General features: G+C 31.3%; 1 protein-coding gene across 3 annotated transcripts; it reads left to right on the top strand.

The window, feature by feature from the left end:
- Positions 1-1483: 1483 nt before the first annotated feature.
- On the top strand, positions 1484-18575 carry LOC143244305 (zinc finger matrin-type protein 2). Of its 3 annotated transcripts, none has more exons than XM_076488719.1 (7): positions 1484-1652; positions 3888-4073; positions 7898-8047; positions 9150-9220; positions 10902-10975; positions 14060-14205; positions 18242-18575. In XM_076488719.1, exons 2-7 carry the CDS (start codon positions 4038-4040, stop codon positions 18377-18379), a joined length of 615 nt encoding a protein of 204 aa, XP_076344834.1. In that variant the 5' UTR covers positions 1484-1652; positions 3888-4037; the 3' UTR covers positions 18380-18575. The 3 variants fall into 3 exon arrangements, with proteins under 3 accessions (XP_076344834.1, XP_076344836.1, XP_076344835.1); XM_076488721.1 differs by having other exon boundaries at positions 14060-14221; XM_076488720.1 differs by lacking the exon at positions 3888-4073 and having other exon boundaries at positions 1486-1652.
- Positions 18576-18832: the final 257 nt, after the last annotated feature.

The following is an 18832-nucleotide window of genomic DNA, read 5'->3' as shown; positions in this document are numbered from 1 at the left end:
GTTGTTAAACTTATTTCAGTAGAACTTCGAAAGATGAAAATAAGAAAATGGAAAATAAAAATAAAAAACTTTTTAGCATTTAATAGGGAAAATGTGAACACTATGAAATTAGTCTAAATACTAGCTGGTCAAAAGTTTAAGGCCATACTGAAACGAAGCGTTAATCGGTAAACACGTAACGAAATTTAGTCATTTGTGTTCAGGCATTAGTGTTGTCAACATCTCCCACTGACATCTCCTGTGTTACATTGGGTAAAAACATGGCAAAGGCTAAAAAGTTGACAGAGTTTGAACGTGGCAGAATCGTCGAGCTGCAAAAGCACGGTGTCACTCAACGTGCCATCGCTGGTGATATTGGGCGTAGTAAAACTGCTGTTGCAAATTTCTTAAAAGACCTCGAGGGATACGGAACGAGAATTTCAAGTAGTCAGCCCAAGAAAATTTCTCCGGCGTTGAGCAGGAGGATTCGACGGGTTGTCCGGCAAAACACCAGCCGATCGTCGAACCAGATTAAGGCCCTTACGAACAAAGAATGAAGCTCAAGAATAATAAGACGGCATCTACAAGAGAAAGGCTTTAAAAACCGTAAACATCTTCAAAGGCCACGCCTCCTTTCACACCACGAAACAGCTCGGTTAAACTTTGCTGAGAAGCAGTGAACATGGGACATAGAAAAGTGGGAAAAGGTTTTGTTTTCTGATGAGAAAACATTTAATCTGGATGATCCAGATGGCTTCCAACGTTACTGGCACGATAAGGATATACCACTGGAGACATTTTCTATAGAACATAGTGGAGGAGGTTCCATCATTATCTGGGGTGCTTTTTCCTTCCATGGAACAATGGAGTTTCAGGTTATACAGGGGCGTCAAACAGCAGCTGGCTACATTGGCATGTTGGAGAGAGCATCCTTACTGACTGAAGGCTCTCGCTTGTGTGGAAATGACTGGATCTTTCAGCAAGACAACGCTGCAACCCATAATGCCCGCAGGACAAAGGACTTTTTCATGGCAAATAACGTAATTCTTTTGGGCCATCAAGCGTGTTCGCCCGAACTGAACCCCATTGAAAATGTTTTGGGGGTGGATAGCAAGGGAAGTTTATAGAAATGGACGTTTATTCCAAACAGTGCATGATCTTCGTAAAGTCATCTTCACCACTTGGAATACCATTCCAGCCGGCCTTCTGCAAATGCTTGTATCGACCATGTCAAAGCGAATGTTTGAAGTTATTCGCAATGACGGCCGTGCAACTCACTTATGAGACCTCCTGTTAAGCATTTCCTACCCTGTTTATGACTTCTTTTTGGTACGATCTTTAACTTTTGGCCAGCTAGTATCTAGGCTAATTTCATATTGTTCACATTTGCTCTGTTAAATGCTAAAAAAGTTTTTTTTATTTTCCCTTTTTTTATTTTCATATTTCGAAGATGTACTCAAATAAATGGTTGAGTATAACAATGCAAAATGCATATTTTTTCTTCATATTCATTGGCCTTAAAATTTTGGCCAGCAGTGCATATATCTTTGGTCAGTTGGTGCTTCTTGTTTACTACTGGTAGTTAAATGTTTTTTCTTACCATACCTGTCGTAAGGAACTTGTACTTTGTAAATGTGGTACTATACAGGTAGAAGAAGATGGCTTCTTTTAGTGTAAGTGTATTAGGGAATGAATGTTTAATTTTAAAAAAAATCTTATTTTGTATATGAAATAATAACATGGAAAGCTTGTTTCGAAGGAGACAAGGGCGAATCAGAAAAAAAAGTAATATATTTTGATTATCGAAAAGTTAAGCATAATGAGTAAAAGTTTGTTACAGCTTGCACTTTTACGTTAGTTTCATTATTAGGCCTAGTACCTTTTAATACACAAGTTTTATTAGTTATTTAAATATTATTGGTTTTACCTCTAAAAAAATTGTATAATATTGATCTCTAATACCTTGTATTATTATTCATTTAACTTGAGTCAGCCTTTGCTAAATGTAAAATAGCAGCTAAAGCATATGTTGTAAATTATGAAAACAAAAAAATGTAACGACTAATGTTAATAAATTATGTCTCAGAATTTAACCTAACGTAATAAAGTAACAGTAACAAGGTGAAATAATAGTACTAATTTAATACTTATAGACTTATTGTCTACAACTGGTAGAAGAAGACTACATTGTGTGTTTGTAATTAGGTTTATCATTTATGAGTCCCTCGCTGGTACAGCAGTAAGTCTATTGATATATAATGCTAAAATAAAGGGTTTGATTCCCCTTGGTAAACTAGACAGATAGCCTGGCTTTGCTATAATTAAACACCCACAGAGTATAATTTATGTTGTTATGTGACTAGATCAGTGGATGTAGGTACATACAAGATGGTCCAATGTTATCTTTCAAATTTTAAAATTTGATAATTAAATAACTAAGGAAGTAGAACCATGCAATATTCAACATTTTTAGCCCAAATTGGTTTTTATATATTTCTCAGTAGAATTCTTCATGTGTATCATTAGTGGCTTTTAGCACATGTATACAATGTTCAGTTTCATCCACATTTGCTGCAACAAGTTCACAGTTTTAGGGGATGTGTCAAGAGTTATTCTGATCATTAGTTCTATGAGGTTTGTTATAGCTGTGCAATACATGATATTCTTAACCTACCTCCAATGAAAGAATTCCAGTGAAATGATGTCTGGCGAATGCAGAGGCCACAGAACTGGCCCACCTTGCCTCAGTGTATCATCTTGGGAAGCATCTGACTACAAACTTCAGTGAGGTGGAGCACCATCTTGTTAAAAAATTATTTGTGGTTCCATTTCCTCCAGTTGTGTGAGCACAGACTATCCTATTATGTCAATGTACATAATAGTTGTAATAGTGCTCTCAGCAAAAAGAAAAATAAGGACCAAATCCTGTATATATGAGACTACATCACACATTTACCTTTGGGATGTCATGCACAATTTCATGGATGTCATGGAGATTTCCTGAACCCCAAGTGCAGATATTATGATAATTCTCTTTACCTGAGGTATGAAATATAGCCTCGTTACCAAACAGTACACCAGCTAGAGAGGTGTTGTCTTCATCTATGCAATCAAGAAGATTCATTGCAAATGTTTTTCATTTAGGTTTATTATTTAGTTGTAGTGCTGATGGCATACATATAAAGCTGTTTAGGAATGACATGGAGTAGAGATGTTTTTTGCATGTTAAGTTCTCCTGAAGCAGTTTCATTGGCTGTTATGTTTGTTTCTGCTGTGGTGGGTCTTGGGTTATTCTGTCCACTACATTCCACTTTCCCCAATTCCATATTGTTTTTCTTCACTCCCTTGTCCTTATCACTCTCTTACTGTACATGCCATCTATTTCCAATTAATTATTTAATAAGGTATTGAATGTTATTATTCATGCCTTCACTCTTGATTTTTTATCAAACCTCTTTCTGGTCTTCATCTATTATTTATCTCATAGTTTTCTTTTCATCTTATCTTTACAAGTGTTTATTATTGTTTTGATGTCTACTTTACCAACTCTGCTTGAATCCCTTTCCAACACATTTGTTTCTACCCTGATTATTTCTTTTCTAAGACTCAGGATACTCGGGAAGGCTGTCTCTCATTCTCACTTTTTTTTCCCCCTCCATATATCTTGTGTATGGATATTCCACTCTTTACATACTTCTGTAGTCTGTCTAGGCTATTCATTTTTATCTTTTCTATATATCCTGCTTTAGGGGTTTCTAACATCATATTTTCTTTCATTGAGACCCCTCATTTACTAGTGCCATTTGTTTCTCTTCATACTTACCAATTGTATCCTCCAACTCATTTGAATCTTTTATTAAGTATTGCATGTAGTTAATAGTCAACCATTTCTTCTCTTTTCTCACTAGCTTCATCTTCTGACACACTCTCTGGCATCTCTCCATTGACACCTTGAGGATCTCCTCCATGCTGGCATGTGGACTACTCTTCACTCATTCATCTTACATTATTTACAACTTGTGGTTGTTATGTCTCTAGTAGTATACATGTTGTCATGAATGGCTATTCTTCAGTTGACCCTGTGCCTGAAACAGGTGAGAGTATTCTTTTACTTATTTTCTCCTCACTTTCATTGTTTTGTTTTATCATATAAGGTAGACAGTGTTGCCTCCTAGGGTATACTTACTCAAACTCCACAGTGGTAAGTCTGAGAGGACTTGTATGCTAGAAACTGGATTTCACTACCTTTGATGGGCAGAGCCCAAATAACCCATTGTGTTTAACTTTGTACAAGCAAACATACCCAAGGTCTGCTTTGAGTCAAGTTACCCAAAAGCTCTCATATCATCTATCCATCTTGGCTCAGCGAGAACCAACTGTGAGTTGGGGATCTTCCCTAAGATCACTAGTGTTGCAGTAATACTATAAAATGTTAAATAGCCCAATCCAGTGTGTACCCATTTTATGGACTGCCATGGAGAGAGCCAGTAAAAGAGTCAGTAATCTATCTGCTGTTTTAGTTAGCACTTGCTGGTTTTCAAAATATGATTCTGCTTTTACCCATTGCACTGTCTCCTGTAAAGACCTTCATGATGGGTCTACCTTTCAAAAGTGTTCAGGTTATAGGGTTTCTATTTCACTTTGATAGGTGCCTGATGGGGATCTGGCAACATTTTCCTGATCTTTTCTACACAACACCCCCATCTTGAATGAAGCATGTTAAGACCCTTGCTGCTTAACCACTTCTAGCTATTGGGATGGTAGACCATGGAGAATCCTTTATGATTAAGATCTAAGTAGTGGGTGCTAGAACATAAGCCTAGGGGTGTTTTGAGAATGTGATGCAAATAAACCCATTGTATATAGATACTTCACAATCTTAAAGTGGTATTTGGACATGTGTATCAAGCTCATATATCTTTCTACATTTATCATAATTCCTACTCTTGCAGTAGACTGAACCCTCTGTATCTGATGGAGTAGATAATATTTAGTATTTGCCTGTGATGTTTCACCCACACACTTTACTCTCAATGTAAGTATAAACAAAAATTACACAGCTGGCAAAGGACCAGAAGTGTGTCATGGTAGAAGAGCTGGGCACAGTTACTTACCACAAATGCACTTCCGTCACAACTGGTTTTGACCTGTAAAAATCGTAGATCAAGGAGGTATGCACAAAAGGTACAGTTTGAACAAGGTAGTGGCTCAGATGAGAAGAACATAAAGGTACCATTACTGAAAACAAAAAATATACTGTTTTCAAGAGTTCTAACAATTAGTGGTTGCATAATTCATTCTAATGTTGAGGGATATACAACAATGGTATTTTTCATAAGTTGAATACGGCTGTCCTCATGCCATACTGTATCACTGTGTCAAGTTTCAAGCTGATTGATTAGGAAAAACAGATACATGTACATTTTGACATTTATTTATAAAGATACATCTTCTATTACAAATTGATAATTTTTAATGGTTTTATTTTATTATATAAAATCTGAAGACAGTTATTGTTAGTGAAGAAGTAGTTTATTGTGTTTTAGAAATCTTGTGAAAATTTATAGGGAAAACTAATAGTATGGTATTATTTATACTTTTATTTTTTAATTTTTCACTGACATTGTGCATATGATGCATTTTCATATACAAGATTCTAAGATTAGAACTGTATCTTAATCCTAAATTGTTGCACCTAGAAATGTTTATTGTGTGAGTGGAAATGGTTATCTTGGATATGAAGGTAACTGATTAATTGAATGTACCATTCTTTGTTGATAGTGTTTTCAAGATTAATTCAAAGAAATTTCTCTCCAGTGACACTTATACAATCACCATTTGATATAATGAACTTTATTCTAAACTTGTGTACCTAGTGATGAATTGAGGTTGAAGAAAGAGCTTTTGTTACAGTATATTCTTTGGAATTTTTAAAAGCCCAGTTCCATGTTAGAGAAGATGTGTTTTACCATTTGGAATTATACTAGGTGCACCATGGCACTTTTGTAGCTGTTAACCCTTTCATGATGAGTGTGCTATAATATACACAAATGTTTCTACACAGTTTCACGTGTTAAGTGTTTGCACGATAACTTTTGATACAGCATGTGTACCTTCACAAAATTGATAGCCTTTTAGTACAGTTTACAAGTTTTTGTACACAAAAATCAGATTTTTTTAATGAAATATTTTTACTAAAAATTTGTGAAAGTGTTTCAGTACTAATCTCAGTGCAAGTGGTTTCTTGCTATGATTAAGAAAACTGTTCTTTATCCCTAGAATGTCAAATATTATTCATGTAATTTCTAAAACCTTCAAAATACATTTCAGATATTTTTTTTCAGTAAGACATTATATTTTATGTTATATTCTATACTCTAATATGTGAGGTTTGTCACTTGACCAACCGTCATAAAGGAAATAAATATAAATTATGCTTTTTTTCATGCTAGAATGACTGCATATTATAACATGAAAATATAAATGTTTAATCCAAGTAGCTTAAGTCTCAGAACTCTATTTATTTATTATATTAACTTTCCAGTGATGCCGAGCTAACATTATATAACTTGCACTTTTTATATGTATTCAATAATATAAAACTGACCTTTAATCTTCCTTGTTTTGACTGTGTTTTAGTGGACTAGTATTTTGTAATATACAGTCACATTTCAGTTATTATACATTATTTTTGCATATGGGTTATTACTATTTAGAAATAAATTATTAAACATATTTCTTGAAATATAGAACAGTAAATCTTGAAGTAAAGTAAACAATTTTCTTCTTGCTACAACCTTTGAACTCAGTTGCTGCTAGACATAGGTTGCTAGTCCTTTCTAAATTTCACACGTGGAGGATACAATTTATTTTTTTTAGTGTGTGTGTGTATTATGTTTAGAGAATATTAATACTGATAGTGTTAGGTAAATTAAAAGAAAAGCAAAAGGAAGAACTTCGTTAAAAATGGCAAATCCAAACCTCCTGACTAATTATATTAGTTTGTTATAACCAAAAACTAGCTAAAACAAAACTAAAATGTAAAATAAGAAATTCTGTTCTAACTTCAAGAATCCCAGGATACAAGCTGCAATGTGGGGTGTAAAATGAACCCTAGGTTTTGGAGGTGACTGTGTATTGCTGTATATCAGTATATTTGTTTAGATATGAGCCCATGATTAATCTTGTGTTGCTCCTAACCTTTGATGATTTGGATCTTTATGTGGATGTTGTTCCTTCATAAAGATTTTTATTTTTGTGAAATTTAAGTCTAGTGTGGTTGGTTATTATACACCAAAAAAAATTGCATTAGGAAAAACATTGAATTATTGAATGGATTATTGTTTAAACATGTTAAATGAATATAATTTAGAAAAAAAAATTCCTTCAATTTTGCTTTTTTTTCAACATTCTTAAACATTTTAAAGTTTTAATTATGTACTGTGACCAAATTGCATCTCTGTTTGTGACTCTTTTAACATGCCACAGTAAATAGTTTATTCTGGAAACTTAGTAATTTATCATGTAATTTTATTAGGAGTTTTTACTTGATCTTTTTTTAAAAACTATAATTGAAAAAATGCAGTAGGTTAATTTGTTTTCTGCGATAGCTTGTTTTAATTTTGTTTGTTACAAGTGCATAATTCAAACCATGATTTAAAATCTCTGTTATATGTATTATTTACAATGCTGATGTTCAACTTATATTTTCCTTAAATGTTTCTGTAAAAAACAAAATTCAGAATTTTTTTGAACTTTTATTTTTTATATACACACTACTGTCGTAACATGTCTTTTTAATTATATTTGTTGGTATTATGGCTGATACACTTTTGTCCTATTATTTTGTCAAAAGATCTTGTGAATAATTTTAAACTAATGTTTCTGAAATATTTGTATATTTAAATGTATGTTGCAGAGACCAGATGACCATCGTCGCAAGTGGGACCTGAAAGAATTTGAAGATTTGGCACAGAAAAGAATTCAGGAAGAACTAGATGATGATATTGTTGGTTTGGAAAAAACTCCCCCAGTTAAAAGAGAGCTTCTAAAACCAAGAGATTATAAGGTTAGTGAGAAAAAGACATAAAAGTAATAGCATGCTGATTTAAATTAAAGAAAAGAGTTTAATGGAAAAGTTGGAGAATTTTGTATTTTCTGCAGCTCTGTCATCAAGCATGATGGTAAGGAACTAAAGGTTCTTGAATGTGTAGAAGTATACTTTGCATTAAATGCTTTAAAATGGTAAATCCATTTGGTATCTCATTTTCTGCATCTATCAAGTAAATTTATAATCCAGCATATTCATTGTTCTGAGAAATATCCACTAAATCTACATGGACAAGCAAGTAAACAACTTAAAATTGCCTCAATTGCCACAGACGTTTATAATTATTTTATCAAATTAATTGGATTATTTTATAAACAAATTATTTTGCAAATTATTTGAATATCTTTACATGATGTTTACTGTTCTCCATTTTCATTTATAGCAGGTGACTGCCTTGAGCCTTATACTTTAGAATTGAAAAAAACATACAAATTTAAATTGCATACAGTGTTTTTAATCTACTTCTCAAAGGAAGTGGTCCTTCCTTTGTTTGAAATAATATTTGGAGACCTAATTTGAGCCTTAATTAACAAAAAAATGAACTTACTTATATTAGAGGACTGTTTGATTGACATTCTTTTTGCTTGGAGCCAATTCTGGTATTAGATGAAGAAATTATCTGTTTGACATGTGGTAAAAGAAAGTAACAAAATCAAAGTGAAAGTAACTTGTACCATTATGAGGTATATATTTCTTGAATGTGATTGTCTTTACAGAATTTTGGAGTTCAGCATAATTCCAGTGTTTATGTTAAAATAGTTTAAACATATTTGTTGCTTTAAAGTTGATTAATCAATTTAAAATAATTAAAATGCTTGAAATTTGGTTGCCTGTAATTAATTTGATTTGTAATTAAATAGTTATTTGGGGTAATTCTTTGGTAATTATAACACTAATATTCACAATCACTCATCACTTGTTGACAGAAATAAAAAAGTACATTGAAACAATTTACTCATACTATCAGATAAGGAAAATGTTACAATTCTTTATCCATGATGCAACTTTGTTTTATAAAATGTTTAAGTAAAGTAAATAGAATGTTTTATGTATTTAATAGGTTGATCTTGATTCTAAACTTGGAAAGACCACAGTAATCACTAAAACTACTCCACCTTCTCAGTCAGGAGGGTAAGGCCACAATATTTTCTAAGCAGATTTTCACATGTAATTTTTACAATTATACTAGACTAATGATATCTACAATACTTATAGAGCTAGTGTGAGTCATAAAAAAAAACTGTAAAAGTTATAGAAATCCTCAAAATGTGTTCCAAGTATTAGACAGTGAGGTAAATCTTCCTTTTAAAAGAATCAGCAAAGTTAGATACATGTACACAGAGAAGTGCCAATGCAAGTAATATAATATCACAATATTTTGTTAGATATGTATAACTAGTTATTTTGAAATGTACAGTTTTTAATGTTATAAAGTCCTTGTTAAAAGTATGATGTTTAATATTCACATAAATACAAATGTGATGGCAGAGCTTAGAAATTGCAGCATGTTAACTTGTGCCAAACTCAACATTGCAATGGTGATAATAGATTTATTATAAAATACCTGACAAAATAATTTTTTTTAATTCTTTATTCAGTTGAGAAGTAATAGTCATTAATTTATTGTCAGTTGCTTTATATTATGTTGGTATAAAATTAACATATTTTTGTTCTCAGTGCATAAAACTTGAAATTCTCTTTGTTTACTGTGACATCTGCTTCACATTGTTCAGGAACTATACAAGTACCATAAATGTATGTGATTATAATTGTATCACAAGAAAAGAAGTTAACTTTAGAAAATGCCAGTGACAGTTTTATTACTCTTTGGTTAAAGGCTGTTTACCCAATGTAATGGAAGATTCTAAAATCCTCAGAGGTGCTGACCAGTTATGGTGAATGTAATGGCAATACAGAATCCCATCATTGCCATGTGAACTTGAAAATTGGTTGATTATATCTTGCCTTTTAATACTATAGTTGAAACAGTTGTGTGAGGTTAAGGCAAATAAATACTTCCTAGAAGTACTGAGTAAAATGTGAGTATTATAGTATAAAATCTTAAGTTTTCATTATTATTATGTGTTTTTAAATCTTTTTTCAGTTGGGGGTTCCACATAAATCTCATAAACCTCAAAACTTGTGAAACAAACATGTCCACAATACATAATATCATGCAGAATTAGACTGAATTAAAGCTGCATTGGCTGTAATTTGACATTGGGATAATAATTTTGTAAAATTTCATGCTTGGTTGCAATGTTGTTTGGGTGACAGAACTTAAATTAATTTGTGATGATGGGGAACCCACTTGAATTAAAAATATATTCTTAAGAAGGTTGGTATGGGTATTAGCACTTTAATTAAAATAAAGCACAGAACAAGGTTTCAACCTTCTTAGGTCTTGGGAATCAAAACTGGTTGTTAGCATTATAAGTTGTATTTCTTTACTTCATGTTTGTTCGGCTTTGAACCAACCATGGCCTGGCAATTCAGTGGGAGTTGGGGATACGTCATAATTTCAAGATTTTAGGTTTGATTCCCATTGCTACCAAACTTGTTTGCCCTGTCTCTGTTTTGACAAAGCTACTAAGGCTACCTTGCAGTAGTGCTAATTTTGATTCTTGACTAGAGGATAAATAACTGGCTTTGGTTACTTTATTGTATTATCATTATTTATTTTTTCAATGTGAGGGGATTTGCATTGTACTAATCAGAGAGCAAATGTTGCTAATTGTCTGCTATGATATAAGTGTGACTCATGCTGTTTTGTTTTTTGTTTGCTTTGTTAATTTTATTTTTAATTTTTCAGGTATTATTGCAATGTTTGTGATTGTGTTGTGAAAGATTCTATAAACTTCCTAGACCACATCAATGGAAAAAAACGTAAGTATGGTATTTTATTTCTAAACCTTTTTACTTTCATTTGTTTCATTTCAGATGGCTTGATATAGAATTTTTAAAATTAGGTGAAAATATTATAGTATGAGAGACAAGCCAAGAGAACATGTGGAGATAGTTGTTTAAAAAACATAAGTAGTACATTTAAAATGTACTTTAAGAAAGTTTGCAGTGGAAAATAATAATTTAAGTGATTTTAAGTATTGGTATTTTTTGAACTGAGACTGTATGAAGAACATTTTGACAGAATTAGAATAAATTAAAAATTCTTTTGATGTTGAATGTTTCCATCACTCTTTTTTGCTCTTGCTTTCATGGTAGTGTTTACACTACAGTTTTGTCAAGGTAGGCATAACTAACTCCTCTGTGATTTGCCAAAGTTAATTTGGATAAACCATTTCTTGCTGTATTTTTAGTTACTTGCCCAAATAGTTTTGTTTGTTATTATGCATTACAATAATTTCTCTCCAGATGGCATTTAAAAGCTGTTTGTGCTGATTTCTATGGGATTTATTTTAAATTATGTATCATAAACTCTGGAGAAAAGCACACCTGTTGCTAATGTCTTATCAGGTTGTCTAAAATGCATTATGAAAAGATATCTCCTAGATATACCTAGAATAAGACACAAGCCTCACTAACTATGTATAAAATTTACCAGTTAAAAAAGAAGCCTTTTTATATAAAACAAATAATGTCTAAAAGACACTAAGTAAAGCTTTGTCTTTTAAACTAAATGTATACTGAGCCAGGTACTTTGTGTCTAAGATTTTGTGTAAATGCATTTAACATTCATTGAATACAGAAGTAACTGCTGTTTATTGTGTATTTATGATCACTGTGGAAAACAAATAGGTGAAGTACATTTACAGAGTTTCATATTGTATACCTGTTTAGGTTTTGTTTTTGCAAATTGCCCAGTTACTTTTGCCTTAGGCTTGTGAAGCGGTAATAATAATATGAACAAATGGGCAAATTTTGATTTTATCTACAATTATTAAATCACCTACTTTGTTTATTATCAGTATTTGGGTGGTCTTAACTATTGAAGAGGAAGGTCTTGAGTGTTGTTTCAAGAATAAGTCTGCTTTTTAAGGTAGTTTTTGCCAGAATATTTTATTACAGATTTAAGCAAATTTCTCTGTGAGGCCTATGATGAATCACTATCATGGTGGTTTGTAATTAGCTATAGTTCAAAAATGTACAAACTTATGTGACAACAGTGTGACTGAATGAAATTCATCATGTTAGATCTACATGACATGGGAAGTACATGTAGCTGGTACTTAAGACATAATCATATTGTCTTTTGTCATTTGTTTACTGGAATGAATTTTTGGTAAGGTATTTGATGCCTTTCTGTGAAAGGAATGCATTCCATTAGGTGTATAGCATAGAAAATAGCCTTGTGAAGTTTAACATCTGTATGCTAAAATGTTATGGGTGCTAATTTGTCTTATCTAAGTCTGAGCACCTGCATTATTAGTTAGAAAACCATTCCACATTGTGGCAGTTTACAACAGTCTACAGTGATTGACCTGATATTTCAACAGCTTTTCATGTGAATGAACTTCCAGGTGCTTTGAGCTCTGTGGTTCACTCTAAAGGAGTAACTAATTCTAAGAAGAGTTTGTGTGAGCTTACTATGAATACATATATAGCACTGTGTAAAAGTTTAGAACACTGTCAAAAATCATATTTCAGGTTTCTTTCAAAGAACAGTGGAAGGTAATTCACAGATGAAACATCAATATTATATCAATCTTCATATTTAATACAACATAAACAGCAAACAGTTAATATTTTGTATGCGTCACTTTTGCTTTAATAATTGCAGACAGTCTTTCAGGCATTGTTGCAACATATTTAATTAAAGTATTCTTTGGGATTTTACTACAGATGTATCTAATACATTCCCATAAACTTTCTTTGGAAGTAACTTTTGATTTGTCAAGTTTTTAATTTGTTAAATTCCAGATTTGCTCAACTGGGTTGAGATTGGAGAAAGGTTTTTAATTGCTTCATGATCAGATGTTTCATTTTTGTTGTGTCTTCTTGACACTGGATCTGATCACTTTCTGTTATTTGATACATAGTTATTTATCACATGCTTGAGATCGGTGATAGTCTTCTTTTGTCCAGAAGGCTATCTGAAAGTAAATACTTAACATCAGTATCATGTGTTTAGGTGTTCTGCTTCTTTTCTTACTCTTAAGTTTACTTGTCTCAGTCTCGTGATCTAGAATGTACTTCACAGTGTTTGGGAAGCATTTCAAGTCTATAGCAATTTCTCAAAATGTCCAACCATCATAGTGTAAAGCTTTAATGTGAACTCTGCTGTACTGACAGTTATCTATGCTTTTTGGACCATGGCATGACATAAAACTTAATATGTAGTGATAAACATTGTTTTTATCAAGGTTTATTTGTGGAGTGCTTTTAAATTGATCTAGCATATATCAGTATCATATGCTAGTCTTTTTCTGTATTGTTAAGACTAAATTTGATCAGTATGCTCATTCAAGCAAAACCCTTATAACATGCCATTGGTACAAGTATTTGGGAATTTTAAAGAATAAGTATTCTCACTGTGGCTCATTCAGTTATTAATAGGGATCAGTGAAGCATTACCATAGTGTTTAAATTTACATTCTCTAATGACATGGAAAAATAGCTCCATAAAATGGAATGAGTGACAAAAATATTCTCGTCCTTAAACCTTTATGTAGTACTATATGTATATAGCTTGTACTGAATGACCAGCATTTGCATTTGAATTCCATGATTGGTAACTTATTTGTATAACAGTGAAATGAATAAGGACTAACATCATTCTGTCACATGATTTTATTGTTGCCATAGCTATAATGTTATAAACTTTAATTATTCTTAATTGTATTGTGAAATGTAACATTTGTATATATTATTATATGATTAGAGAGTTAATTACTTTTCACATAGTAATTTCAGGATTAATAGTATAGAAACAATATTTTAAGTATATTTTCCTTTAGGAAAAATCATACAATCTTGTCATAAATAGTAATGTTTTTTCTTTATCTTCTCTAGACCAGAGGAACTTGGGAATGTCCATGCGTGTTGAAAGATCTTCGTTAGATCAAGTAAAAAAGAGATTTGAATTGAACAAAAAGAAAATGGAAGAAAAGTCAAAAGATTATGACTTGGAACAAAGGATTCAAGAACTTAGGGAAGAGGTAAAAAAACATGTTTGTAAGAAAACTTTTCATAATAGTATACATTTATTTACTATATTGTACAACTGTACACTCACCTCTGTTGCTTTGCATTTGATTTTAGTTGTAATTTCTTCAAAGGGATGAACAGGTGGCATTTTGGGAAAATATCAAGTCCTTAAACCCTTATAGTTTTGGCTCCACTTTTATTATGATAATCAATGAAACTGTATATCTGGCCTGCTTTTCTTATTTAGTTACATTTGACAAAAGGATCCTTACTTCATTTTAATACTCTTGTTTGTTTACTTTTTAATGTTATACCTGTATAAAGTATGTACTTTACCTTTAGAAACAGTCCCATCAATGTGTAGTGCCATTCATTGGGTTGAAAAGATATTTAAGTATGTGCATGTTTACCATTTATATTATACCTGTATATTATATATATGGATTTTTTTTGTAACACTAAAAGTCAATACCCATAGACTTGTCAAACCACTGATGTGATCAGGTTGGTAGGTAGTAGATGAAAAAGTTGCTGTTTTTGAAATTTTTCAGTTATCATACTGGATATATTAGTGGCATTTTTAGTGTATTATTAGTATATTTCATATAATATATTGTAACCGATACTTTGAATGGTGAGTTTTTTGCTTTAGAATTTGATAGGGTGGTGTGTTTGCATCTGAATTATTTGGAATTCTTATCATCCCTACTATTAAGTACTACTGTACACAGAATGAGCAAACTAATTGACTTGTTTTAAGATCTAGAGCAGCACATTCTTTGTCCAGTTTTTTGTGTTTTTTCTCTGTTTTCATGAAACTTAGTGATTGGAAGATTAAGCTGTAAACCATGGTACTATCACAGATATGTTAGTGGTTTTGAGCATTTATCCCAGTTTTACCTCAACTATATAATTATAAGCTTATTAAAATAATAATGAATTTGCCTCTGAAATTTTCTACAAAAAACAAACTAGAAAACATAAAATTTACAGTAAGAAATGGTATAAGTAATATTATACAACTTTATAAGCAAAACAATGCTGCATAATTCAGACATAGCAGGTTAAACCACTTTCCTTCAGTAGTACAACTATATCCTGATGCACAAACTCTTTTATATGAAAAAAATCAGTTGTGAATCTTATTTACAAAGCTTATCTATATATTTAATTAACATTATAATAAAGAAGTTAATTTCATGAGCACTATGCATACTATAATTGAACTTACTACACATATTTTAGCAAAAATCTGCAAGCTTTTAGTAAATACTTCAGTCCTGTTGTACATACACACAAAATAAATCATTTCTTTTTAACAGTGAGAAATATTTTTGTTGAAAAAAAAACAACAACAAAAAACTGCCCAATATGGTTTTTCTGAATTTGAACTGAAATTTTGTTAATTTTTATTGGTTAAAAAGAAGACATTTCTCACACTTGTTTAGTGTTGAGAATCCACAAAATGCTTTGAAATGATAAGGTGACTGAAATCTGTCAGCACATCAGGAGCTTAACAATCAACCACAAGAAGTATGGAAGTCTCCAGATGACACATAGTATTCAAAAACCATTTAGAATCACCTTGATAGATTATTGTGCAACAAGCAGTACAATATTATGCCTGTAGTTTCTTTCAAAGTATACCTCTCTGCTGCTCCTACTGCTGACTATTGTGATGATTCAGCCTTTCCTACTGAATTGCAGGTGAAATTCTTTGTATCTCAGTTGAAAGCTGAGCATAAAGTTACAACATAAGCATTAAAAAGTTAGCAGTTGCTTGAGCATTAAAAGGTTAGCAGTTGCTTAATTAATGATGCTGAAAATGTGGTTTTATTTATATATATTCCAAATTTATTTCCAGCAGGTAGACCTTAATACTGACTAGTTTGAAGATTTGAGGATGTAGTATTTCATTGACGAAATTATAAATTAATAAACAAAAACTTGTGTTAAAGTTGTCTTAAAAAGATATGTCCAAAATGACCTTCTTTGGGAACTCCTATATTTAACTGACTTTTAATATTCAACAGATTGTAGTGTAAAGATGCCTCTTGGGTCCTGAGGAGCATATTAATAAAGTATTTCTCCTAAAGCTATTTCTGTGAGTTTCTGAAGTCCTATTAAATCAGCCTGACTGGAAGATTATGTTTATGCTAAGAATAAAAAAAATTTTAAAAATACTTATTTTCATTGTAAAGTTTGAAATGTCATTTGCTTTGCATAACCTATAGAATCCCTTAAATGAATATTGCATCTCTATCTTCTATATCTCGACACTAACTCCAGAGAAATCATTGAAATGAAATGAAAAATTGAAAATTTTGAAATAAAATAATAACATTTTACCTCTTCATTTTTTCCAAGTACTTAACAGTTTGTTTTATTATTGCTGTATTTTGTACATTGAAGCAGTAATCATTGTTTTTAAAATAACATATTACAATGGGAACCCAGTAACTGTTTCCCGTAGAGCTAATATAAACAAGCATGTGTTGTTGTGTCATATTTCACACCAGTACTGAGCTAGTTTAATTTTTTGTCATTTTTTAACTAAATTTTAGTTAAGCTAAGCTGAAAAGTTTATTTATTTTAGTTACTTTTATCAAAAAAATGTAATAATAAAGATATGCATTAAGAAAAACAACAAGGATTTCTCATACTCACTGGGTGTTTGAATTGTGTGCACCCAAGTACAAGTATTTGATATTCTCTATTTTGGGTGTCAAAAAAGAAAATTTATGTAGCTTTCAAATATGCATCTAATAACAACAAAAATCAAACACTATAATAGAAAGTCCTAAAACTTCTTGAATTTATTTGGCCCTCTGAATAAGGTATAAGTAATTTTAAATTATGTGAACCTTGTCAAATCAACAATAATCAAGCAGTTGTCTTTCAACAGAAGGATAATAGGTGGCAAACTGAATGTAGAATTACAAGACTTACTTGGAGTTAAATATTCTTTTCATTGGTAATTAATGTCCCTACCTGTGTTAACTAGATTAGTGAACAAACTCTGGTGGATTTGGTAAATTTATTAATATCTTAAATCAGGAGATAGATTGTTCGAGTGTTATAGTTTTGCTCATAATTATTTTTGAAGTTAGAAAATACTGAAGTGGGAAACAGGGAATCGGAAGCATTCTCTCACACAAACAATTTTTCAAGCCATGTTTATTGACATATATTAATGATAAACTTGTTTACCTACAATCCTAATTTAACAGTTAACTGTTCGTATGGAGAGGGTTAATAATTAACTTAGCTTGCAGCTTAATTGAACTAAATCATATGTGAACTCATTATTTAAAGTTTAAAACAAAATAAAATTATCAGTTCTGACATCATAAATTTAACATGATTACCCTCACCTGAGAATGGTTTCACTAACCCTGCTTTGTTTGAAAACCTGTGTAGTTTGGAAGTTTTAGTGTTTATGGATATTTGAATGTGGATGGAATAACATAACCATTAACTTTCAGTATTTTTTCTTTGAACAAGTAACGTAGTTTGATTCGAGTTCTCAGTAATTTTTTTTCTTGCTCAGGAAGAATGCTATTTCTTACTTTCTGAAATGTTGGTATTCTAGGCAAAGTTTCATATTTGAATTCTATATTTTAGTGATAAAGTATGTATTTACCTTTTAATAAACTCTTTGTTACACTTCTCCTATGGTTCTCTGTATAAAGAGACTTCTGCACCTACCTCTATGGAGGAGACATATTGACTTGAAATTACACAAAGTAGAATGATATCTTATAAATTGTGAACTAGTTTATTAATAAATGATGGAATAACTATAACATTTATCCTTGAAAGAGGTTCAACTAAGTTTTCATTTATTCTAAATCAATTCTAACATGAAAGAGAGGAGACAACTAGTAAGAACAACATTCTAAGGAAGTTATATTGATTCATGGATATCTTAAAAGTATTAAATCTTGAATAATAATTTATGCAGTGATAGCATAATCCTGTGCACCTAAATAAATAAATGGAAATATAAAACTTGTGTATTGCTATTAGTCTTGAATTGCATTTCAGGAAGAGAGACTGAAAGAATATAGGAAAGAAAAGAGAAGAGACAGAAAACGTAAAATTCAGGAATCAGGTGAACAAGATGTTGATCCTGATGTAGCAGCCATGATGGGTTTCTCTGGATTTGGATCATTAAAAAAATAACTTTTTTCTTGTAATCAAATAACTTTTAAAATTATTAAACTATTTGTAATATGTGTTAAGTTCTTGAACAATAAAGATGCTGATGTCATAACAAATATTCACAAAACATAAGTTGAATTTTAAGAGGTTCATAATGAGTAGTTATGTAAAGTTAATGTCAATAAATTTTCTAAAGTAAAAGAAGAAATTATAAAAATTGCCTGCATGTGACTTTGTGTTGTTAAACAAGCTGAAATATGGCTTTACTCTGTATGTTGTCATGAGTTTTTAGTAACAAATTACGGATCAAGTGAAGTTTCTATATGTAAATACACACAAATTAAATACGCACATTTTCCAAATATAGTAGGTACAAAAGTACTGAGAAATCCTCACTTAAATAAACTTTTTTTTTAATATCCAAGTGTTTTAAAAGGAATTGGTATTTTTATCTTGGATTTTCAGTGCTTATTT

This window comes from Tachypleus tridentatus, chromosome 2 (assembly GCF_004210375.1).
Source record: "Tachypleus tridentatus isolate NWPU-2018 chromosome 2, ASM421037v1, whole genome shotgun sequence".
Taxonomy (NCBI): Eukaryota; Metazoa; Arthropoda; class Merostomata; order Xiphosura; family Limulidae; genus Tachypleus; species Tachypleus tridentatus.
Note: the sequence above shows the minus strand (reverse complement) of the source record. Positions and strands in the feature narration are given on the sequence as shown.